This window comes from Meleagris gallopavo, chromosome 4, assembly GCF_905368555.1.
Source record: "Meleagris gallopavo chromosome 4, MGAL_WU_HG_1.1, whole genome shotgun sequence".
Lineage (NCBI taxonomy): Eukaryota > Metazoa > Chordata > Aves > Galliformes > Phasianidae > Meleagris > Meleagris gallopavo.
The window spans coordinates 64,458,437-64,484,583 of record NC_139407.1 but is presented as its reverse complement, the minus strand read 5'-3'; the positions used below and the strand labels follow the sequence as shown (position 1 = coordinate 64,484,583).

Here is a 26,147-nt window from a genome sequence, read left to right as displayed (position 1 = left end):
AACTGGATTAGCCTTCGGCAGTAAGACTGACAAATATATCTCAAGTACTAGCACAGAACTATTGAACACACATCACCACAGCAGCAAAGCCCTATTACACCCATCACTGCAGTATTTCAGGCTCAAATCCTGAAAAAAGCTCTGCCTGAGCAAGCATGGATGATGACCCCAACACTGTGCAGAACACTTCAGAGCTACATGCTGTAAATAGTGATGTCTTCCCGTTCTTTTTTCCATTTATTGATTCACTGGAAACAAAGCTTACTTATATAAGCTCTGTCAAAGCTGATGCTGGAGGAAGAAAACAACCCTCTTGGTTTTCCTCCAGAAATCTGCTTCCTTTGCTAACAAATTAAACAGTCAGCAATCCTTGGCAACCAGATGTTAAACATTTGTTTACATACGTCCAAGAAGCTTCTTCAGTCCTGCAAAGATTCATCTTAAGACGTGAATTACCAATGAAATACAACAATGCACTTCAACTGCATGAGACTGCATTTGATTTTTTTGCTTTTTTGTTGTTGTTTTTTTTTGCCACAACAGCTGACTAGAAGCCTCCTTCCACTCATCGCAGAGACAAAATTCCACTTACATATTCCTTGAAAACGGAGCCACAATTAATTATCCACCTTTCTTGATTTGCGATCTGCTGACATCTTCCTAACAGAACCAGAGGCCGTTTTAGACAGGAACTGTCATGGATCCCTTATGAACAGCTCAGCAACCCTAGGTGGGCAGCTACGTCCAGATTAATGAACTAACAGATAAGAGACAACCTAGGAGGTTTGTCTCCAGATTCACGTCTCTCCAGTCAGCACTTCTCTCGTGCAGCAGCTCAACTTGCTCTTCACACCACACAGGGATGAAGGCCACCTCAAAGAGGGTGCAGCAAGGCTTCCAGCTGAAAACCTGCCTGAAAAACACCGCCTGTGAAACAAACTCCTTCCACACAGCAAAGACAATCACGTTCTGCTGCACGCTTCCGCCATCACAAAATAAATAAAACAATGCACACTTCTCATGTTGGACTTCGGCAAAAGACGTTTATTATTATTATTGTCGTGGTGCTGTTGTACCTGCTCTGCTCTGCCCACAGCGGTGGCATAAACGCTGTTACCATATCGTAGCTGATGATGCCGATGTACAAATCAAAATCCATCTTAATTTCAAACTCCATTAGAAACACAGGAAAGAAGATCGACATTTACGAAATGTAAAGGGAAAAAATGGCATGGAAAGAAATTTTTTTTCTTTTATTTTTCAAGCTTCCAAGACGGTATTACAAACAACAGAGAGCAAAGTAAAGCTAGAAATGAAATACTTGACAGCATCTGTTTAAAAATTACAGCTAAGAAACCTAATAAAAGTTGAATAAACAGTTACTAGAAATAAAAATTTTTACACATATGGTATTTGTCTGGGATTTTTATTTCTTTAAAATAATTCATACAAATGGTTACAGTCACAAACATGATTTTAACCAAAAATATTGCTAGCCTACCACATTACCAGGAAGGAATCAATGTAGGCAATGAAATGCTGCTACTTTTCAGTAGTCTAGTGCCTTTTTCTCATACCACCAATAATATATACTTTAACTGGTGACAAAAAGCACAATGCTCGTTTATACAAAACCTTTTTTTTTCCTCAAAATCTCTTTGCAAGGTTGTCTTCATTTTGAAATAAGGGAATTCATGCCAAAATTAGGAGAAATGGTTTTTCTTTTGTTTACTAAATTATTCTAAAAAATAAGACAAGCAGGTAGAAAAAACAATGCACTGTGTGGCGTAGAAAGAAAAATGGGAAAAATTCATTGTCCTGAGAAGTTTGCCAACTGCCTCATTTTGGGGCATGTTTTAAAATATAAAAGAAAGGATTTTTAATCTCAAAATTGGTTTGCTGAATGCCTCCCTTACGTTTTTCCTTGTTGACAGCTAAGCAAACAAACCCTTTTTAATGTTCTAAAAACTGTACACAGACAAGTACATTCATGATATAATTAACTACTAACTTCTCTTGCTTAACAAAGAACCCATAGGACACAGAAACAGTGAATCAGTTCACTGGACAGGGACAAACTACAATTTATACGGAGGAAAAAATGTTTCCAAATCTTCTTTTTGTCTCCCACCTTTTCCTTTTATACTGTATATTGGACCAGTTTCTAAACCAATAATCGTCTCCTCCTTTAAGTTCATGGTTTTGCCTTGATCAAAATCCAGGGTTTTGTGTTTGTTTTGTTGTTTTCTTTTCCATACGCTGAAGTTGAAATCTCCGATGTTGGGAATGCTGTTTTCGTAGGCTACAATTGGTCGCTTGGGTGGTCTCTATCAGCTTCTGGTTTGACAGTTTGGCCGGGAGAAGGAGCATGGGGCGGGTGGGCTACAGCAGGGAGGCCGTGTGATAAAGACATAGGGTTGGGGACAATTCCTTCTACCGCTGTAGGTATGCCAGTCGGAGCCACACTTACAACACCTGGGGGGTACCTGCTGAGAAAAGAAAATGAGAACATACGTTACAACCAAGTGATGGCTGAAAGCAAAGCCCTCCTTGCCTCCTCAAAAAGGTACAGAGATGTTTATTTTGTTTTCAGACCGGTGAGAAACACAGTTGGTTAAGCTGAAGATAAGATGCCATATGTGGATCCTGTCAAAACATGCTGCATGTTACTCAGATGAGAAGTAAGATTTGCTAGGGTTTTTTTTTTCTTTACGATTTCAGATTTAATAGCAAGCATCCTTCACAAAGCATACCTCAGCAAGAAGCAACTCAGGCTAGACCTGCACACACAAACGTACCTGTCCTCTATGACTTTTCATCAGTGTGATCTTTGGAGACATTTTTCTCATTCTCATACGCAAATTTTGACATTTCACTGTTGCAGCTTGAATAATAAAATCATTAAGGTTGGAAAAGACCTCTATGATCATCTAGTCCGACCATTCACCTACCACCAATACTGCCCACTAAACCACGTCCCTCGGTACTACATCCACCCTTTCCTGAAATACGTGCAGGGATGGAGACTCCACCACCTCCCTGGACAGCCTGTTCAAATGCCACACCACTCTTTCTGAGAAATTCTTCCTAATATTCAACCTGAACCTCCCCTGGTTCAACTTGAGGCCGTTCTCTCTTCCCCTATTGCTCTTACCTGGGACAACCCCCACCTTGCCACAACCTCCTTTCAGGGAGTTGTTGAGAGCTCCTCTGAGCCTCTTCCTCTCCAGACCAAACAATCCCAGACTTAGGTGAAAAACTATTTCTTTAAACTTAGTTTGTAATCAGAGCTTTCTAACAGTCCCCTAAAAGAGCTAACACATTCACACTCTTAAGATGACAAATTCATGTCTATTACACCAGACTCATTTTCTTTTTAGCACCAAACTTGCCACGCTTTTTGTCTGAAATTCAGCTACAACAGAGGCCAAGTGCTTTAGGCTGACTGCCTTCTTTTTAACCCAACACTGAAACATTGTGGGAACAGCTCTTTACAGATAATTTGCCAGAGGAGCTCAGCAAGGCTACCTGATACAGCAGAACGATGGGGTCACTGTACACAGGCTTGGTCATCCTAAGAAAGACTGCTACGGATGGAAGGCTGGTTGTTACCTGGGATGGATAACCAGGGTGTGAAAGACTGCACCACCTGCAGGCCAGAGAAATTTGTTCCCACTTGTACACATATTGCCAGTCTTCCTATGCTCATTCCTTCTCTAGACAGTTTCCTTAGAATTAATTAGTTGTTGCTAATGAAATTAGTTGCTTGATTCAGTATTTCCATTTGAATCTCACTAGTCAAATTTGCTTCAATTCCTAAGAATACTGACTAACTGGTATTATTTTGTTTATTCAAATTTCATTTTGAAACAGCTTATCCGTTACAGGCGCACTGTCATCTTATGTTACACACAGACAGAAAATGGATAGTGAAATACCTCAGTGTGAAACAACTTCTGAATGGTTACCATCAGCTAACTACTCTCATCCAAGTGCCTCTTAAGGATGAAGATATTTTCATTTTCTACATGTTAGAAGGCTGAAAAATTTGTCAGTGCGCCCATAAACTGCAAAACTACTGCTTTCTAGCTGTCAAATTTCACTCTGCCTATAATCTGCTTTCACTGTGGCATGGGAAATGACACTGTGTTACTTAACAGGCAACTTAGTAAGTATGCAGTAGTAACAGAAAAGCGATGTTTATTATGCTGCTTCACCAAAACTATTATCAATAGATCCTTCTCAGAAACATCATCAACTTTTGCCCATGGGACAGTTCTGTTTGCTGAACCTTTTGTGTTGACAGGGAAAATGTTTTCTTTTCTCCAGAATGTGACAATATTCAGAAGATCTAGATTATATTCTGCTGATGAATGTTCCATGTTCCTTGTTAGTGATAATATCTGATAATTTAAGAGCTTCATCCTTTATCAAAATTCCAATAAATGATATATTCAGAATTAAGTAGCCTTCCTAGTCTTAGTTTACTGAAAGAGCAATTTGCATTTTTTAACATATAAATTATTATCCCAGGTCTTATCTTTTAATGCAATTACATGACTATGATACAGTTATTAGCACATTTAAAACATTACACAGCCCGTGACAGACTCCAGAGCACAGCTGTGATGACAATCTTGTATTGCAGAGAGAAGACTGAACTGATCATTCAATACAGTTTTTTTCTAATTCTGTATTTAATAAAGCTGGGAATTAAGCACCACCAAATACTACTACTAAGACCAATTTCTTCACAAAGCTTGCTCTTCAAGTTTCACTTATTTTACACTGCAAAAAAATAACAATTGCTTTCATTCACATTCAAAGACTACTCTATCAGCCCTTCAAATAGAAGCCTCTAGGTATTTGCTGCACAACTCATCTTGTTCAAAATGTTCGAAGTGAGATCTACTTTGCATTTAAAAGCAATTGCAAAGTAAGAGTTTACATATTATTTTCTTTATTGAAAAAAACAACCAAAACAACGTCTAAAAAAAGCATTTAGTTCTGTGCTTATCCTGTTTACATTAAATACACAAGGATCTTGTACATCATTATCTTCCCAAATGCTCCTAAGTTAAAACCCACTGCTAATTGTGCAGCCTGCTTCTGCTGGTCTTTTGATTCCAAGGAGAGAACAACCAACTGTGTTTTATTTGGATACATAACCTCCTGTTTAAGTGCCATGACACAGCTGGAGTTACCACCCCCAGCTCTGGAACACCTGCCCTTAAGCCTCAGCTGCATTCAGATGTGCCCCAAGTAGTCCAAATTTAAAGCAACGAAACCAAATGCTGCATGCTTGAACACACTCCAAATAAAACCAACTAAAAACAAAACCAGCTTTCTTCAGATATTTAGAGCTATGGGGGTACTTTATCCAAAATTATACATCTTGATGTGATCTGACGTATGTGTGTGTTGATCAGACCAAAATTATTCTTTTCTTCTGAAGCGCTTACAGCTACTGATAAGGAGATTATGGCAGAGGATAGTGATTTTCTCTCTGTTATCTCTCCATCACTTCCTGAAGAAACTACTGGAACCCTGTGGACTTAAGAGCTATACCACACTTTTCAGTATTGCATAGCTGGGTTCTCAGACAGGATAATACAACACCCCTTAAAAGTAAGAGAAAGCCCTGAAGACAGACAATGATAAGAAAGATATTTAAAGACTGAGAGCAGAAAGATTAGGAGAAAGAAGTTTAAAAAAAATGTATTGGAAGTACTGAACTGTCCCATCCCTCAAGACACTGCCTTCTAGCAGCTGTTTGTAGCTTTCTTAGCCACTTCTATCCTACTTATGAGTAAATACCATACTAGAAGATACCAAAATTAAAATAAAATAAAATTACAGACTTTTTTATAAGTAAAAATTGCATGAAGCTTGCTACTAGGTAAAATCTGCTGCTGCTGGGACAGCTGCTAGGGGTAAAGGTATAGAGAAAGACCATCAAGCAACCAAAGTAACTGAGAAATATTCAATGTGAAAAAAAATGGCACTTCTATTGATCATTAAAAACTGCTTTTCAGAGTTGACTAAGATTGCACTGATCAAATCTCCCAAATGTTTGTAAGGAATATCTTAATAAAAAAATCACAGAATTTACAAAACACTGCTTTAAGCATGTTTTAATAAACACTACAGGCTATTCCACTGTACTCACTATTGAATTATTTATGCTCTTGTGTCTGGAGGCCACAAAAGCACATAACAATACTTTATTATCAGAAATCTTTCTGTAACAAACTGCTGTATCACCCTTAGCAAATGAACACCAACTTCCACTGACGTTATTAGAGATGACCAAAATTGTTTCTGTGGAACACACAAAAGATTGTATATTGTTCAGATATTATTAACCACACACACATCAGAAAAAGGTAAGAGAAGGAAACGTACTTAAGCACTCCATGTCTGATTTTAGCAGCTAGCAAAACAGTATTATTCTCCTGAATGCAACAACTACGAAAACAACATAGCTGAAGCCTAACTCAGAAACACTTATTTATTAATAGGAAAGACCCTTCTTTTATCCTGGAATACTCACCTCTCCATTAAGCAAGTATTTCTTTTATGCCTGCAGTATGCTTACCTGTATGCAGCACCATTAAGCTCTGGATGAACAACTCCTGGATCCATGCTGGCCCAATGTGTAGCTGCAGTCAAATGATCTTTGTTAACACAGTTTTTCAGACTGTCTGGAATACGACCTAGGATGAAGTAAGGGAAGAGAAACAAATTTAAATATGTATTTTTGTAATTTAAAAATTTACCTGTGTTAAAAACAGAGCCATAAAGTTTTGTGTATTTAAAATACATAAAATCACACTACAAGCTCAATTTTTGATCCTCGCTGTCCCCCTTTTTTTTTTTTGGGTGGGGACTTAATTACCAAAGCACTGCATTATTTTTATCTGTTTTTCTTTAATAGTCTCTTACACACACAGTCTCAATAAATCCATAATCCCCAAGATGTACACTTCCCAATGAGCTAAAATTTGAATAAAGTCAGTCTTAGTTCAGTGTAAGACAAGGCACATGCTCTGTTACGGGTTTTTATTTATCTTCAGATGGTTTTTATTTATCTTCAGATGGTAGATGATGCGTGGAACCATTTACTGCATTTTCCAATCAGTTTCTCTCTTGACACCCTTTCCCAATTGTATTCCTCATGTCATTCACATATTCAGCTTCATCCCACACTTCCTGTACTTTTCCTGTATTTGTTTCTCTGCAATTTCTTGTCTTTCTCACCTCCCCAGTGTTGGCCTTAGTTTGATTTCAGTACCCAACCATGTTCAAACACTGAAGTGATGACAGCTTCACTATAAATCAATGATTTAGATCACCGATAGCACAATCACTTTAAGAAAACACAGGCCTGCTTTCTCAGGCACATACATCTGGGTTACTGCACAATGTTTAACACAGAACTATCTTTGTGTAGCTGACTTCCGTTCAGTTTTCATATCTTAGTCCATTAACACTTATTTACACACCAATCATCCCCCAAGCAGGTATGGTATGCTGGTTTGTGCAATCTTTCCCAAAGCTATTTGGAAGTACCTAACAGTTATACAACAGCCTGATGAATGCAATATTCCAGTCCTTCAGGACTAGAAGCAAAAAGACTAATTCCAGCAAAGGGATGATCGGATTCTATAGGTTACCTCTCAGAGAGAAACAGGCCTGTACAGGGCAATTCGGGTCAGGAGTTTCAGAGGTGCCTTTAATCACTGTCCAGAGAATCCTTTCTGCACTGACTATAAATGAAACTGTGTCATCTATCCTCTCTAAGCACAAGATACAGGACAGGCTACGGCCAGTGCTTCTTTGAACAGCAGAGAAAGGCACTGGCAATGAACCACTCTCAAGGTGACACAGACAGCCCTTCATGTCTGTAGAGCATTCAGCCTATATTGCCAAGGGGAAAACAGCAAAGTCCTACTAAAGAGAGAACATTAGTGCTTAATGAATCATTTTCCAGCATGAAAAACCTTCCTTTTATTTCAGGCTACAAGGGATTCAAACTAAAGCCAAATGGCTTACTCTTCTCATTTTATTTATTAGCAGTGCATATTCAGGACATAACTTTTTTTTTTTTTTTAGTGTGAATAGTTTACAATTACTTGGAAGTTATTCAACAAAGAGACTTTGCCCTTAAAAACGACAGACTTCCTGTGGAATGCTTTAAAAAGAGAAACATCTAAAAAGGAGTACCAACTAACACATACTGAAAGCTTTGTTTTCACATAAGAATGAGTTGTAATACAAGCACTACTTGGAACAGCATGAAACTCTATGTGCTTTATCTCTGAGAATTACAGCTGAAAGACACTGAAATTCCAGGCTGTCTAAGACAAATTTAGATAAATTCTGGAAAATACAGAGAGAAAAGAATAAAGGAAATTTTTGGGGACATCTAACAAAATCCACAGATGATAGATCATAGGCTGAGAGAGCTGAGGCTTTTCAGCCTGGAGAAGAGAAGGTGAGGAAGGCATGACAGCAGACTTTCAGTATCTACAGCAGGCTGTAAGAAGGAAGGGACAACCTCTCTTGCAGGATTGGTTGTGACAGACAAGGGGAAATGGTTTCAAACTAGAAGAGGGATTATTAGATTGGACATAAAGAAGTTTTTTTTACAGTAAAAGTGATGAGGCACTGGCACAGGTTGCCCACAGATGCTGTAGAAGTCCCATCCTTGGAGGCATTCAAGATCAGGCTGGACAGGGCTCTGAGCACCTGATGGAGCTGTAGGTGTTCCTGTTCATTGCAGGGGAGTTGGACAGATGGCCTTTAAGGGTCCCTTCCAACTCAAAAGATTCTATGATACTATAATATCAGCAATATCTGGACGATTTGCAGTCAGATCAATCACGTGGCTAGCATTACAAGCAACAGAAATGAAAAACTACGTTTTCACTTCCTGCCTTCTCTTTGTAATTGTAATTATGATCCAACACGATCTGCTCATGCTGAGAACACTTAGTTAGCATTTACTGGTTTCTATGTTCCAAACATTAGAAGCAGTAAGCAAAGACTAAGTTTGGTTCTTTTCAGCATCTTTCAAGACCGTTAAAAAGAAATACACAGTAAAGGACATAACAAGGTGAGTTAATACCTGTGATCGCCCTTCGGATCTCTCGTGCTGCTTCCTCCCGCATCTCAATCGAGGCTTGTTCACTATACCACGCTGCATGTGGGGTACAGATCAGGTTTGGTGCATCCTTCAAGGGGCCCTGACTAAAGCTAAATGAAGATTTAAAACAAGATCAAATGACAAAACAAATTGGGGGTGGGGGAATAGGGAGATCCAGAGGGATTTGTATATACATTCTACTAAATTCTACAATAGAAAATAATTGCTTTTATATTCCTTGTTGGGTTTGTTTTTAACTCCATCACTAAATAAAACATCTCATAAACTCAAAGAGTAGAACTTAACTAAGTAGCACTAGTAGCAACATTAGCTTCCGTTCAATGCACTTATTGTTAACTACAGCCACTGTCGTTCCAGTATTCATGCAGAAATGCATTAAGCAAGACCCAGATTAATTCAGGATGCCACTCTGTCCATCCATCAGTTTTATTACAATAGCTAACAAAGCTTTCTCTCTCAAGAATCTGACTGTCTGACACTTAGTCATTAAAAAAAATAACAGTTATTTGCAAATTGATTATTGACAAAGGCTTGTCAATCAGCATCCCCAGCTTTTTGAGAATTCATTCATTTTTTCTATTATTTTAAACTACTTTTTCTTTCATGTTTTGCATAAACATTACACAGAAAGAAGGAAATTTACTTGACGGATCGATTTTCAGGGAAAGTAATGAATCTATATAATGTGCTTTCACAAATACATAATAAGAAAACTGAAAATAGCGGGAGCTTGCTCCTCCTATCTATTTTCAGTTTTAATAATCCTCCAGTCAAGTGCAACACTGGTAGAGCTCATATTTTAAGACAAAAGTGTGCTTTCTGAGTTGGTAATAATTCATAAAATTATAGATTTCATCAGCAGTTTAATAAACATCAGAATATCTGGCAAAGCTCTCAAATAAAGGGTTGCAAGCTGCGATCCGATAGACATGCAGCATTGAAGCCAAAGGAAACTGTGGCTGTAATCCTGCAACTGAATCTCTGCAGATGGCATCTCCATGCAGTAAATGGGGCTTCCTATAGGTGCAAAGGTCTGCCTGTGCAGATTCGAGATCTGAACTGGGAAGAATATATACAGCTGGAAGTCCCTTGAGCTGTTTAGATTCTAGCTTTGCACAGCACTACTGCATTGTAATGTCTACATTTAGAGGTAAATGAATGCAGGGTATAAATAAAAGTATTTGTGATATCACACTATGTCTCAATAGATATTAAAATTCTACCTCTAAGGACCCCATCGCTCTATTTTTAAAACTTCTGTTATCTCCTGCAAGCTGATACAACAGAGACTGTCCTCTCTCCATTCTTCACAACCTGCCCTCAAGTCTTGAATCTGTTCCTGTTGAAAAACCTGCGTGGATGGTTCCTGTTAAAATTAACATTTCTCCCTGCCCAGCCTGAGCAAGTGGAAAAGGCTTGTCACATGCAAGCACTAAGGTACTGCAGCCTTCTCATAATTCAGAAGTCAGGCTCAAGACTCCAGGACAACAAGGCTCGTTTCTCATTAGCAGTGCTGGTACCACACCACCGATGCCACCTTGGGGAGTGGCACGTCTTGGCATAAACCACTGGAGATGCTCGGTGGCATTCAGAAAAGTAAGGCTAATGCCAGAGCACTGCTCATGGCAGTAGAGTTACTTCTCTCCTGCCGAAGAGAAACGGTAGAAGAAATCCAAATCTGAACTCTAGACAGTTTCCTTATCTTTAATTTTTTGTGACCTGGCACATTTGTGGCTTTCCTGCAGAGGGAATCTGGACAGAAAGTCTGCCTTTTCCACCACAGCAGTGTCAAAGCAGTTGTTTCTCACACCAAATCTCAACCCTTTGCCTTCTGAAAGCCTGTTCAGACCACTTCAGTTGCCTCCAGCATTTAGTCAGTGACGAAGGAAGACTCCTCTCAAAGCCATGACACAAAGCCATGCCCAGCACTAGAACTTCAGTCTCTGACATTTGTACTGAATAAACACATTAGATTTTTAATTCTTTTTTCTAAAGGCATTAAAGCCTTGGATGACTTTTTTTTCCCCACTTCCGACCACATACACAAGCTCCATCTACTTTTGCATTAGTCCAGTGCTGCACAGATTCATGTTGCTTTACTAAGGAGTATTTAGCTACCAAATGAAGGGAAAACTCATTTACTTGTTGCTGTTGATTGTATCATGCACTACGACTTAAAAATAAGAAAGTGAACAAAATAAAAAGAAAAGAAAAGGAAAAGCACCTGAATGGTTCTGACTCATGTACATCTAAGGCTGCCCCTCGTATCCTTCCTTCCTTCAGGGCCTGTGCAAGTGCTTTTTCGTCTACTAACCCACCTCGAGCTGTGTTGACCAGGAAAGCCCCTTGTCTCATCTAGGGAAAGTTAAAAACAAGAATGATGAAATAAAAATAAATGAAATAAAATCGTTGTGGCATTATTTTTTACTCAAAAGAAGCATCCATTACAACAAAGGCTATTTCAGCTGATTTAACCTGTAACATTTGTCTTCCCTTTCCAGTGGAAAGTACCACAAAATGCGATGCTTCCAACATAAAATGCTATTTCACAGCATTGAATAATCTTTTGTTTCTTTTAAGTAGTGTCTTTTCACAGAAGCGTTGTTTCACATATTGTGCAGTAACATGATCAAAAGATATAACTGTGCATATGAAACTGACAGATCATTTTATGCCTTTTTATTTCACTGTGAAATTGCATGAGACAGAAACTACAGAACATTCTTAAACAAATTCATATTTTGTGGTTTTAAACTTTCACACAAATAAAAGCCTGCATGAATTTTTCAGAAAAGAAATCAATGCTTTTGGATTTTCAAACACATTTCCCCTTAGTTGCCAAAACACAGTAGACCTATGTTTTATTTATTGTTGTTACTTCAGCTTTCTCTTCCTCGTAAGACTTTTCAAACAAAGTCTAAAGAATTCTTATATTATTCAATTAAAAGGCATGAAAATGAATTTGGTCGAGAATGCTGTGTGCTTAGGAGAGAAGCTGTGCTGTGCATTGTGCAGATTAGCATTGCAGATGACACTATGGGGGGAGAACTACAAGTATTTACACCACAGTTTATCCACAACACGAAAACAAAGTGGAAGTTTAAATAAGAGAGATGGTACAGAAAAGAAAAAAACTTACATCCTGCTTCCAGCCACCCTAATACTTCATCTTTTATCAGTCATCTCCAACATAGCTTCTGATCTCAGAAGCATTTCAAAGCATGAAACATGTGAAGAGCAGGAACCATGGTGAAGATCAGTGATAAAAAACCCATTTTGAACTGGCTCCATCTCTCCCCATAAGAAGAAAAACCCAACATTTTGACACCACATCACCTACTTGAAGCCTACAAAACAAACTAATGCTTATAAAAATGGATCCATCCATCCTCAGAAAGTGATTCAAAGCACCAAATGCACAAACAACAAGGAGGTTTGGATGAAGGTCAGCTACAATAATAATAATAATAATAATAATAATAATGTTGGTTTTTTTGTTTGTTTTACAAGAGATCACTGGATATATTCAACAATTAACATGCACATGCTTGCAGTAAAGCTGTAAGAAAAAAAACATTTTTCTGGCCAACTCACTAGCTTGAATTGTTCCTGCCTCAGTCCATTTGAAGGGCTTACACTTATTGGACCATATAGCAAAACTGAAGTCCATTTAGTGTGGAACTAAGGGACACTTCCAGTTGCTGCATCTCCACTATGCAACAGAAGCAAATTAAACTGTAGGGCTCACCCAAGCAGCAATCACAACCAAGTCATGTGGCCTTACGAGGGCCTTTAAACTTCCTATTTCTGCGTTCTTCCAAATGTAAGAGATAATTTGATGTTTAAGTATAGCCTATAGGACGTATCTTGAAAACTTTCAGCAAACCTTACCAAAATCTTCTGTCTGTCCATAATAAACTTCCTTATTTCTTTTACCTTCAGGATTATTTGCAAAACTTTCAAGCTAGCACTAAGACAAGCCCAAATCAAACAGAACATGGACACATAAATGCATTCCAATGGAGAATAATTCTGCAACTCATGATAAACTACAAGGGTGGATGCAGCTGGAGATGACCCCATACAATGGGTGGAAGCTTGAAAGAGAGCCACAGCAAGAACTGCTGACAGCTGTTAGTATTCACCTACATTAAACCTGCACAGCTGCTTTAGAAGTGTATTCATACAATTGCAGAATCACCTTCTCACATCTCTACAACTGAAGATGACCTCAGTTTCTCCCAAGAGATTACCATGGGCCCAAAAACCCAAGCATGAAACACTTCTCTGAGCTAATTTAGGACTAGAAGGCCAAGTGAGATGGCTAGGCAGAATGCTGATCAATTAAAAGGAAAAGCCTCTGAAAGAAAAGTGACACCAAATTTTCAAAGACATTTTAGGATTATGTAATTTCAGATTCTAAACAAGATTCAGGGTGGGACTTCACGAAGATTCACCATACTTCTCCACACTGTTTAAAAACTGGTTATTACATCAATGTGCAATATTGGATAAAAGAGGCCTGCAATGGGCTCTAGAAATTTTTTAGGGCAACTCTGTTTTCTGGCAGACTGAAAATGCTGTTCTGTTCTTGCCACTTGAAATTCAGAAGATCTGGTCTACCTAAGTAATGACCGGATATAGTAAGGTTTTCTGGTTTTCAAATATGGGTAACATTCACATCAGCTGTTTCTGACTACCTCATCCAAACTTTTACCCAAAGCAAAAATTGCCTTATAACACTTGTAATGCTTTCACTTTGTTCCTAGATAAAGGGTATCAAGATAAATACCTACAATATCCTTTCCAGTTCTGGTTTTATTACGTGCATTTCATTTCACATGGCATCACTCACTGTTCCATTTGCTTCTCTCATTAAGGCACTGAGCACTCTCCAGAGCTCATCCTGTTTATCCACCTCTGTTTAAAATCTCCTACACTGATAGACTGGTTAAAGCTTCAGAGGCTACTGTACAAGTGACCACTGCTAAGTCTCTACATAGCCCCAGTGAACTCAACGTGGTTTCGTTTGGGTTGAGATGTCTGGACATCTATCCATATAAAAATGTTGTGTCTGTACACAGAACAAAAGAGAATGGCCAGAACAGGGTGAGCTCAGTTCTCTTAGCAATCTGAAATTCATTAATTTTTGAAGTTTTAAACCCTAATCCCAGGTTATACACTGGGATGGGTCTGCAAAAATCTCACAACTCTCAAATCAAGATGTACATTATATCATCAGATGTATGTGTAACATGTTGAGTAATTGCTTTGGTTCGCCTGAAGTTCAAGAAGCAACAGGTACAAAGTATTTCTCAGAAAACAAGCAGGAATTTTTCTGCAAAAGACTGCTGCTGTCATTGTAACCAATACGTAGATATACTGCATGTATAATGAACATAAGTATATAGAATCAATTACAACACTGTTAGAATTTCTTCCTGTATGCTATCTACATTCTCAAATCTCAGTGTTTTATTTCCTGCTGTTACCTACACTGAGGCCTGAGTTAGAATCCAGACGTTTAATAAAAAAAGCTTACTACTGAATTAATTATTACACGCCTAGATTCCATAGTGATTTGCATATTATCTAAAACTTTAGGGAGAAGTTCTCATTCAAACAAGCACGATTTTCCCAAAGAATGCGGTGCTGGCGATGTGATCCTCCTGAGAAGCACCCTGCAAGCCTCAGCGCTGAGCACTGGGGGGCGGCATTTAGTCACAATCCCTCGGTGATGCTGAAGATCACAACCCGAGGGACAAGAAGGAAAGGCAGAACTGCTACCTGCAAGTACAGGTACAGGAGGCAGCTACCAGAAGACACAGAAAAAGTGCATAAGCACAACTTAATCAGATCAGAAAAGCACATAATTTCCACAAGTGCAACGTTACTGAAGAAAACTGACAAGAACAGCAATGATACATAAGGCATCAGCGACTTTCCTATTAGTTATAAACCTATTTCATTTCAAAGCAGCAAAAGTGAAAAATTCCTTTCAAACGAGAATCTGCACCTTTATATAACACAGATATATACAACAGAGTAAGTCAAAGCCCCTGTGCAGAGGGCACTCACAGAGATGATTACCTGCTTTATGGTGAAGTCGTTAATAAGATGATGATTGTGTTCATTCAAGTTGCAGTGCAGGGTAACACAGTCACTGTGGAACAGCAGGTCCTGCAAAGTGCTCACCCGCTGCAGTCCCAGAGCACGCTCCATGCCATCTGAGAGGTATGGGTCATAAAAAATCACACTGAAGCCAAAGGCTTTGGCACGTAGTGCTACTGCTTGCCCAACACGCCCTGCAACAAGACAAATGTGATGAGAACAGATGTGAAGCTGCTGGCGTAAGGTAACCTCCTCCCTTCCACTGCCAGCACTTGTATCAGATGCTATCGTTTTGTACAGCAAGAGGAAGAGGATAAAAAGGAAGAGTCACCCCTCCCACTTGCAATCCTCGTTTAGATGAGTAACATTATGTCTGGGTTGTTTCACATAGCCTTGCTTGAAACAAAGCAGGTTTGCACCTTTTGCAGACAGAGACATGGAATGACAGAAAATGCCTCGTAATCTGCCATAATCTGTCATACAAGGGCTTGCCTGCTGGGCCTGTTTTGTGGTAAAACACCACTGCTTGTGAACACAGCCTGACGAGGACTTATTCTTACCCATGTTGGACCAGCTGCCTTTAATAAAAAGCTACAAAATTAATCCTCAAAAATGGATGCAATGAAAGATAATTTGTTTAATCTGAAGCTGAACCATTCTCAGCGCATGGAATCTCCTTTCTGTGCTAGCATTTTCTCTCACTTTCAGTAACATCCTTTCAGCATTAAAATGCCCGGAAAAACCCAGTCATTTGAAGCTTTTAAAATTTTTCAATCAATTTACCTAAATCATAAGTAAATGTAGTCCATTATACAGCACCTAGTTAAGATGAGCACAGTACCAGCCAGTATTTACATCACCCTTAGCTTTTCCCTGTTTATCTTTCCTTACTGTCATACTATTTCAGAGCTGTGTTTGAAATTGCTTTTTGGGCATGACTCCATGCTGCATACCTCAGTAGAGTGCATTTTCCTTTGAAATACCACCACTAAAACACAGAGAAAAGGAACAAAATACACCAAGCAAGCAAGGAGATTTTTCAGAATGAAACCAAAAGTCTTTTTGGGTTAGAAGACTACACACTAGATACTCACATCATTGTTATACAAACATTAGATAAAGACATTGCAAGAGTGTCAGACACTAGACAAACCATAATACTCATGTCTCATGTAAAAAACAAATTCTACAAGTTTTCTTTTGTAACACCTAAGCAAACTCAGAAGAAGAGTCAAATTAGCACAGGGAAATCCTTTATCTTTCCAATTATGCCCAAAGAGATTTCCCTCTGCTTTTCAGATTCTCTTTCAATAAACTTAAGACAACACAGGAAGAGAGGTTGTGTGTTGATCATTTAACCTCAGCACAGTTACTCTGCAGTGCTTAGTGCCAGATGTGCTCGGAATATTAAGCAGCCTGTCAGTCTGATGGGGGCTGTCAGCTTCTCTTTGGGGACACCAACTTAAAATACTCACAATCTTTTATTTCAATACTTGTGTACGTTGCAATCATTTGCCTTTCAAGCCTTTTCTATAAATATGAATTAAACCACTTTCAGCACACACACTATTATTTTCAAATTTTGGCACGTTCAGAGATAAAGAAATCAATCACACAACTGTAAACATATATATATATATATATATATATTTATTTATATATTTATTTAAAGCTAGTGTATCACTTTAACTCTATTCATCTCCACATGTGACACTCTGTCATCTGTTCTTCTTCACACTCCTCGCAGCACCAATACCCGAGGGGATTCATGGCAGAGGAATCTCTTACTACAGCTTCTCCACTTAAAGCTGTGCTTTCCATTCATCATAGCCAGACCAACACACCAAAACCTTCTGAGACGTGCAGTTTCCTTTTGAACATTTGGAATTCACATGTGTGTACTTCTGGCCAGCACTGCCTTACTACATTTTTTATTAAATGGGACAGAACTCTTCCTTAACTGAGGATTCATATTCAATCTAGTTCTTACAGAAATACATAGGTGGGTGCTTGTAATTTGCCAATTCCTTTCAAAATTACAGACAACTACAGATCTGACAGTTTTCCTGCTGTCCCGGAACTCTTGTACTGTACTACCTGTAGACTTCCATGGAAAAAAGAAGTGCTTGCACTTAGCATCTCTTTGCAGCAATAATGGGGAACGTGGGTAATTCCTATTCCCTCCTGGATCTCTGATCCACAACTTGCCTCTGGGACCAGGCCTTCTTGTTCTATTTCCTGGTGAGCACACCAGGTGACCTAGCAGGACTGGGGCAGCGCATCCCATGTGGCAATGCCAGCCAGCTCTCAGACCTCACAGTCTGACACACTGAGCTGTGCCACGGCCAACATCTGGTCAGGCTTGTGACACCAGTGGGAGAACAGAGCAGATGAGGAAAAACAAACCGAGTGATGACATGGATTACGAAGCACTGACAAATGCATCTAGAGGAATTTCACCTTTCCTGAGTGAGGAAATGCGTTAGCTATTAGTCACCAGCATCTGTAACTGGAAAGGAAGGGGAAGGGAGTGTGATTTCACAGCCTTCTCTGCTGCAAAATGATCATTACAGCAGAACTAGCTCCAGTTACCTACTCATCCAACTACTTACATGCTGCTGCTCACAAGTACTCTTTCAAACAAACAAACAAAAAAGATACTGCCTCGATAAAAGGTGAAAATGCTTTTTTTTTTTTTACTTCTTACACTGGGCTTACTATCCAAGCTTGTAAATCTTGTGATGCATCCCTTGAAATATGGGACACTGGGTAGTAATAAAGACTAAAAGTGCCAAAGACAGCTGCCTAACGATGTGATATTATTATTTATGAAAGGTGCACAGAATCGCACACTTCAAAAAGACAGAAAGAAACACAAGCTCTGCCCTAAGGAACTCAGAGGCTGACCAAACAGGCAATGATGGATGGTACCCAACAAACACATGAAGAAGGCATTATGCTATTGAGTCTTTGCTTATCTTCAGTACAAGCAGAGGATGAGAGATGGGGTAAGAACTTTAAAGGAGGAGCACCAAGAAATAGGATTATGCAGGATAGGCAAAGTGTCAGAGCAGGAATACGCATGAGAGGAGGCAAAGAAAAGAGAGTGGGTGAGGGAAAAATACAAGTGAGTCATGAAACTTGGCTGGACTAGTGGATAAGGAAGTGAGTAGCTGGAGCTCTGGATGAATGACATAGTCATTCTCTAGCAGAGAGACAGGCAAGAGCTAGGATGTTTCTTTTTAGCACAAAAGAAAAAGCCCAGTAACAGATGTGACAAACTGGACTTTGATGCTGCAGCACAAATTGATGTAATTTAACCAACCCACTGCTGAAGATGGTACAAGCTTAAGATGAGAACAGAGAAACACAGCTCTAAGGGATGGTGTATAAGGGATGGTGTATAAGGGATGATCCCAGAAACACGATAATAATCACAAAACCAGTAACACTACACAGCTCCAGAGGAAAGAAGCAGGACTTAGTAACAGGAGAACAGTTTTGTAGGTGCTACACTCACTTCATGGTCTGTTAGCCTGGCAGCACTTCTGATGTGGAGAAATCCTAATAGGTAATGAAACTCAGGCAACACTACAGATGTGGGAAGAAAACACAACCTAAGGGGTACAGTCTGTTGTACATGGTTGTAAATGCACATTTTAGGTTAAAACTAGAGACAGATACCTGGAATGGTAGGTGTCTGAAGTGCACAATTACTAAATCTAGTCTACCTTTATTCCCATATCTTTTAAGACTACGCATTCTTATTCCTCATAAATACACAGCTATTTAAGAGTTTATTTGAACAGGTCAGAATCACAATGCTGTGCTTCTTTACTTACATGCACTAAACCAAGATGGGTGTATTTGAATCTAACTATAAAGCATTTTCCTTGAAACTGTGAATATTCTGTTGTAGGAAAAGAAACAATTACAGGCTACAGAAAACTACTGGTTAATAACTAACAGATGTGCACCTTTACAGTCAGATGTTACTAGCCTTTTAGTATACCACACACACAAAAGGCTTATTTAAAACAATCACCACCACAAATCCCAGCACTTCAGGTAGCATTACACAGATACTGGCAATCCAGTTGTCTCTCTGTTCTTTCCAGTCATTTTCAACAAAAACAGCACAATGAAAATTCATTGTCACTAATACATCAAGACTTTTTGTTTATCTCAGCCTGGAATTACAGTGCAATACAATAAACACAATGCCAGCAGGACAGATGTCTCCAGCAAATAAGCACATAAAATGTAAGTAAGAATTAAGTTTCAAAAGTGCAATGTGCATTTCCTTTTTTAAAACACTACAAGTGATTTGTCTGTTATTCCTGTATAGGTGCTGTGACCACGAGTACAATAATGATTCTGTGTTTAAATGAGGTGCATTAACACATGGATATAGATTTGAGAAAGAAACTCCATGACCAACATCTTAAAGGTTGTATTTTAAAGGAAGTTCTTTAACTATTAAGATGCTTCTACTGCCTTGCATGCTCATTCAAATGAACACTACATAACACCAAGTTACTTCCAAATTCCAGAGAAAGACTTTGTGATTGCTGTGGTATTTCACAGCAATGTGTAACTGGAACGGGCATTTAAATATAATGTCCTGCTGTCAAAATCCTGTCATTAATTCCTGTGGATGAATGCTATAGCAATTACATTCCGTCTGTGAGATCTTTCATAAGACAGGTATGAAACTGAGTATTTTTTACATAGAAACTGACTTCTGCTTCTCTAACAGACAGTAATTAATTCATCTCCAGCGAGCTTGTCCATCTGTTAGATGCTGAAATACCTCTCTGAATATCCCTAAATCTAACTAGATGATTTTATTAGGTCTGGAAACATTTAAAACTTTCTTGCATGTATTTTTTTTTCTCATTTGAGCTGGAATACAAATTCAGACATAGCCTGAACAAATGCAAGAAGTAACTGCTCTGCAGCTTGTTACTGCAGCAAAGACCCTCAGACATATTAAATACAAAAAACAGAGAAAAGCACAAACAGACCCAGACATGACAATGCACAACAAATACACATGATATTGAGTACAAGTAGCAGAATCCTCATCCTGGAAAAGGGAAACAATGATGCCTCTTCCCCTTACAACCAATGTGCCTGGCAATGGGCATTACAATAGCAGAAAGATGTACAGAAACTCAACTCAGAGAACATCAACTGCAAAAGTTGTCTGCGGGAAACGGTTTATGGGGAAAATATCTGAGATATATAAACACCAGGAATGAAGTGGTGTTGTACAGAATCTTGGCATGAAAAAGAGTGAAGAACTCTGTCTCTATAGCTCAAATCTTTAGAAAGAAAACTTGATTTCTTTGGAAGAAAAGGAGTATTAAACTACGTCTCCACCAAACGTACCTAATCCAATAATGCCCAAGGTCTCCCCTCTGATCCTGGCAGCTCCAGAAGCCACTTCCCGAATCTGTTCGACGCTTTGTACTCTCGTGCCTTCCCGCAAAGCCTGGTGAAGCCAGGTGGTTCGTCTGTACAAGTTCAGAATGTGGCACATGGTAGAATCCGCTGTTTCTTCTACAGAGGCAGCTGGCACATTACACACTGCAATCCCTGCAAAGAACGGGTGGAAAGCACAACAGGTTGCCAAACATTTCTTTCTTCCCATTTAACAGCAATCCCAACAATGATGTTTACATTTACAGCTATTTCAGTAACTATTTTGCACTAATACCACATACAAGCAAACTTCCTTTTCTGATTCTTTTCTTTTACTATTTACTGTTTCTCCACATTAAGGCACACAGCAAATGGACAATCGAAACCACAGAAGTAAGTATATAGCTGTCAGGTAGCTTAGTAACCAAATCAATATGTTAGTAAGTGTTTTATGTGCATGGTGGGCTCCGTGCTTTGAGTAGCAGGAAGAAATACATGCTTTTCTCTCAACACAAAGTCAGTGAGGTTAAAGATCACTGTTTGCACTTCGTTGTGCGAGTTAACTTGCTATTACTGAGCAGATACCCCCCAAAAGCTGTCTGTGTTACAAAAAAAATTTAATTTATAATGAAAGCCACTCTTATAAACCTTGATGAGAGAAATACTATTTCCAAGACATACAGAGGTTGTAATAACATAGGGAGGAACAATCTGTTTCACACTGCATAGGAGTTTGGAGAGTTGCTACACACAGAATCCAAGTCCTTTCTTGATCCCTCATATTAAAGAAAACTCATTTAAATTTCAATATTCAAATACAAAATCTGATCCTGCATTAAATGTAAAGGTAACACAAAACTTCAGCTATCAGGAAAATGCATTTTTAAATTAATAGTTAAACAAGCTGTAACATCAAGAAGCTGAAAGACTACTATAGATTTTCACAGACTGTTGTGGAAGGAGAACTGATTCAAGACTCAAGGTACTCCATTTTTACTTTAAAAAAAAAAAAAAATATTTTAATTAGCTTTTACCTGCCAGTACTGAATGTACAGCAGTGAAGCAAAATGTTTACTTGAAAAAGTTCACAGTGTTTTCGACCTGTCTTCATTCTTTCTATTTACTGCATGTTCATTCTCTAATCATCAGCTCCCACTAATGCTCCTCTCTTCATTCTGCTGACTGAGACCAAAACCAGTATACAGTATAATTTCATGGTGGAGAAAGAAGTGGTTTGTATACTAATAAAAATAACCTTAATACTGTTTTCCCCTGTCAAGTTGTTTGGGTTTTACATAAATAAATATTCAATGAGTCTTCAGCTAATACCAGTATATCTTGTGAAGCAAGAAAGAAAACCCAGTGTTCTCTTCAATAAGACAATAATTTGACCAAAAATAAGCTTATATCTTATATATGAGCTTGCATATTTATCTATGTTTTCCATTCAAATGCTTTCATTCTACTGGCCAGTACTTTCTATAGGCAACGTAAGGAAGCTCAGAACTATTTTTCTCCCCTCTGCTGTAGTGTGCTGAGTCACTGCTCTATGGACTTCCACAAATAAAACAGCATCACTATTAATGTTGGCATCCTGCTAACATCAATGGCAGTATGAAACTCACCATATTTTAAAAATGAAAGAAAGAGCATGAATGAGGGAAAAAGTGGAAGATTAAAATATAAAAGCCCTTTAATTGCATCATATTAAATAGCTGCATTTGTTTACAAAAAGGTCTTTCATGGACCAAAAAATACAGACTTTAGATGGCAAAATGAATTTAATAAGCATGTCTCCTAATGGCTGGCATCAATAATAAAAGAAAATGCCTTAAAATGACCTTAAAAAGTTATATCACATATGTGGGAAGAAATGTAAGAAATTAAGCTTGCCTTACACTTTCCTCCCTAATAGGTTTCCCTAGGGAAAGTATGATAATAGGCAATAATAGGTTTCGTACATAGCAAGAACTCTTTTTTCCCCCCCATTTCCCTTTTCTTTAAAAACAACTGGTTTTAAAAAGGCATAGTGAACCATACAGGCAGTGGGGTAAATAAATGCTCTGAAGAAAAGAGATACTGCACATCAGAAAAGATAATGCACTTTTCTCTTATCCACTCCTTCTATGTTCTTTTCCCTACTGCTTTGCTTTCAGTAACTACATGGTTTAGTTTAAGACTGAAAAACTTAGTAGACAACAGGTGTTACCCTTGATTCACATTTCACTTGCATGTAGTTACATTTACAACTTGCACATATTTTCTAGTCAACAACTAACAATCTGGAGGAAAACAGACCAGATCATAAAGACATCATCCAAAGAACATCTGTTTGCATGCATTTCAAGAAGTGATAACATGAAAACAACACTGAGAGGGGAAAGCTGCTAACAACCTCACCAATGTGTCCCTGAAAATTACTCCAAAAGCTGCTATGAAATTTCAGGAGAAACGTCAGACCTTAGGGTCCAACTCTGTACTGTATTTCAAGACAGAATAAAAGCATTTTACAAAGAGCAATAACTCTCATGTTACTTCCTTGAGATGCATATTCAACAAATGAAAAGAGATTTCTCCCAGGAGCAGTGAGTTAGATACTAACTCCAACCATTTTGCCCTAGCTGCTAGGAGAGATTTCACATTGCAAGCCTTCCAGCATTTACTGGCATTAGAAACAGACAACTGTATTTTGTAAATACTGGAATGCACAAATGAGATGGATCTTAACTGCATAACTCAGTCTAATCACAACCTAAGAACTGAATTATTAACATTTCATATGAATGAGAATTCCCCAAATCTGCTACACTGTGGCTTGAAGAGCCATGTGAACGCATTTAAATTATAAGCTTTGCTGACCATCCAGCAGAGACCTGCCCACAAATCAGCACACAGTCCACTCATCAGGGGTTCCCCACACAAATCAGACTCATTACAGGTCTGAGACCTTTGATCCAGACCCAAGCTTTGGCTTTGAATCCAGAATTTTACCCCAGGGCAATCTCTACAAGCATGTCTGATTTCTAGGGCTCAGCTTACGCACCCAACTTTGGCACCACTAAGAGTAAGTAGGAACACAGCCTTAGATGCCTGATCTGCTCTTTAGAGAAACTCACAAAAAGTTCTTATCCTGCTGTGCAAACTACACAGCCATTAGAAACAAATGACTATTTTACTTTCATTTACTGATAAACAGACCCATATTACAGCCCCTCACTACAACACTGGGGCTATTACTAAGACGAAGCACTGTCATATGGAAATAAGCAATTCTGAGATCTTTCCAGAGCATAATGGGAAACTTTATTATTTAAACATGTTTGATTAGATATAAGGAAGAAAAACGGTAGCAAGGCCCTGGCACTGCTGCCCAGAAAGCTGTTGGGTGCCCCATCCCTGGAGGTGCCCAATGCCAGGTTGGATGAGCTCTGGGTAGCCTGAGCTGGTGGAGGGCACCCAGCCCATGGCAGGGGGTTGGGCCAGGGTGGGCTTTAAGGTCCCTTCAAATGCAAACCATTCTACGTTATTTCATATTTTCAATCTATTTAGCAAAACAAAAAATACACAGACATTTATTTCCAGTTATACAGTTTTACCTGTAGATTACAGATAATGGATGGGTTATCCTAAAGGAAGTGAAGGACAAATCAGACTATTGCTTTTTTTTACAGTGAAGCACTAAGCACAGTCTTCATAGTTGCAGTACCTAAATTTATTCTGAAGCAGCAACAGCTGATTCCTCTATAAAATCTATATTATGGAGTGCTTTAGCACTAAATCTCATGCATCATAAATAAGTTCCAGACAGTTGATAACGATCTCATTCTTTATTCAAACAGCAGTAGTTTTCCATGCTGATGGAATTATATTTTGTGATTGGATTACAGAAGACAGTAGTTAAAATACACAACTGAAGTAAAAAAGAAGAGAGGAAAAATTATTGCCATACTTCTTGTATTAATCTTAAATAGGCAGACTGTCATCCTGCCACAAAGCCATTAATATTATCACTTAATTAACTAATGGTAATATCTGTATAATGATTTTTAAACACTGATGAGAAAATTATACAGCTTACATACTATGTTAGTATAAATTGTAGAGGAAACATTAATGCAAAGACTCAGATGCTACCTAGTTTCTAGAGGCAAGTATAAGATGTAAAACAAAGTCTTTATTAGTCATACCTAAATCTCCAGCAGATTTGATGTCAATATTATCAAAACCACTGCCGATTCGGACAATTATTCGAAGTGCTTTAAATTTCTCCAGGTCTTCTCGTGTTAAAGTGATAGTGTGATACATCAGTGCACCCACTGCTTCATTTAGTACCTACAAGGAAAATGAAATAAATACTTAATGCTTTCTTTTCACAGGATCGCAATCATGTAAACAAACTTTCAAGCACTAGGGACTGTAAAAGCATTAAATCTAGATCTTTTATTTTAAAGAGTATTTGCCCAAGTATCATCCAGTCTACTCAGGTTTGTTGTTTTTTCCCTTTCTGACATGTCTATTCTAACATGATGAGATTAGCTTTAGGAAAAGCTCACTATTTGTGCTCTTATTAAGAGGGAAAGCTCATTTCACAGGAGATGTTTTGCAATACCGAACCCTAAATGCATCTGTGCACGCATCCTGAAAACAAAACATGAGAGCAGGCACTCAATTTTAACAATGAGTATTTTTTTGTTTACGCAGCTGACATTCAGTTTTGAATGAAATAACAGAGCAATCACACAGTGGTACAGGCATCCACTGCATTATTAAACCTCTCTATACCTGAATAGAAAACATTCAGTAACCATTACAAAACCCTTGGACAACAGAGACTGAAATCAGTCCATTTATACACAAAGCACGCGTCCTCAATTTAGTGATGGTGTAACTGTCTAAGTTCTTGCCGATGAGAAATTAGAAGTCACATAAATTAGTGCAATTGAGATTACCCAGCAAAACTAATACTTCTAAGAATTAAGAAAAAGTACAAAGACAAAAATATTGCAAAAATAAAACTTGAGAAAAATAAAAGCAAAAATAAACTGACAGGATCATTAAGATTTTAATGTCTCTCAGATGATGTGAATATACATCCAACCTACTTAAGAGAAGTTAAAAGAAAAGGGTGTGAAGGAAGTTTGCAAGCGATGTCCAGGAGTTTTCAAATTCAGCTTCCAAGCAGCCATGACACTGCATGCCACGCAGCTCTGTATTTGAAGTGAACTCTTCCACATCTTCAAAACATGTTGGTTTCCACCTCTGCTGTAGCACCTAATATTGCAATCATTCTACAAATCACTACAGCTAGCTGCAATCACGTCAAGTGGATCCTATCATGCACATCCCACAGTTCTCTGGATGCTCCAAATTTCTTATTCAATACTTTTGGGTCTGGTACATGTAGAGATTCTCTCAGCTGAACTACTCCTGCTCATGTGAG

General features: G+C 38.5%; 1 protein-coding gene across 6 annotated transcripts in view; it reads right to left on the bottom strand.

Annotated features, from left to right (window-relative positions):
- Positions 1-1,023: 1,023 nt before the first annotated feature.
- The window catches only part of CTBP1 (C-terminal binding protein 1), a 164,905-nt gene continuing 139,781 nt past the window's right edge, over positions 1,024-26,147 (bottom strand). For 4 of the 6 annotated variants that reach the window (XM_085223647.1, XM_085223651.1, XM_085223652.1 and 1 more), the window contains 7 exons: positions 24,895-25,039; positions 20,675-20,881; positions 15,260-15,474; positions 11,394-11,524; positions 9,131-9,258; positions 6,599-6,716; positions 1,024-2,489 (listed from right to left, as the gene is read on the bottom strand). In XM_085223647.1, coding sequence (XP_085079773.1) covers positions 2,303-2,489; positions 6,599-6,716; positions 9,131-9,258; positions 11,394-11,524; positions 15,260-15,474; positions 20,675-20,881; positions 24,895-25,039 — 1,131 coding nt within the window. In that variant the 3' untranslated portion in view covers positions 1,024-2,302. The remainder of the gene's footprint in view (positions 2,490-6,598; positions 6,717-9,130; positions 9,259-11,393; positions 11,525-15,259; positions 15,475-20,674; positions 20,882-24,894; positions 25,040-26,147) is intronic. The other 2 variants (XM_085223648.1, XM_085223650.1) reach the window with 1 other exon arrangement.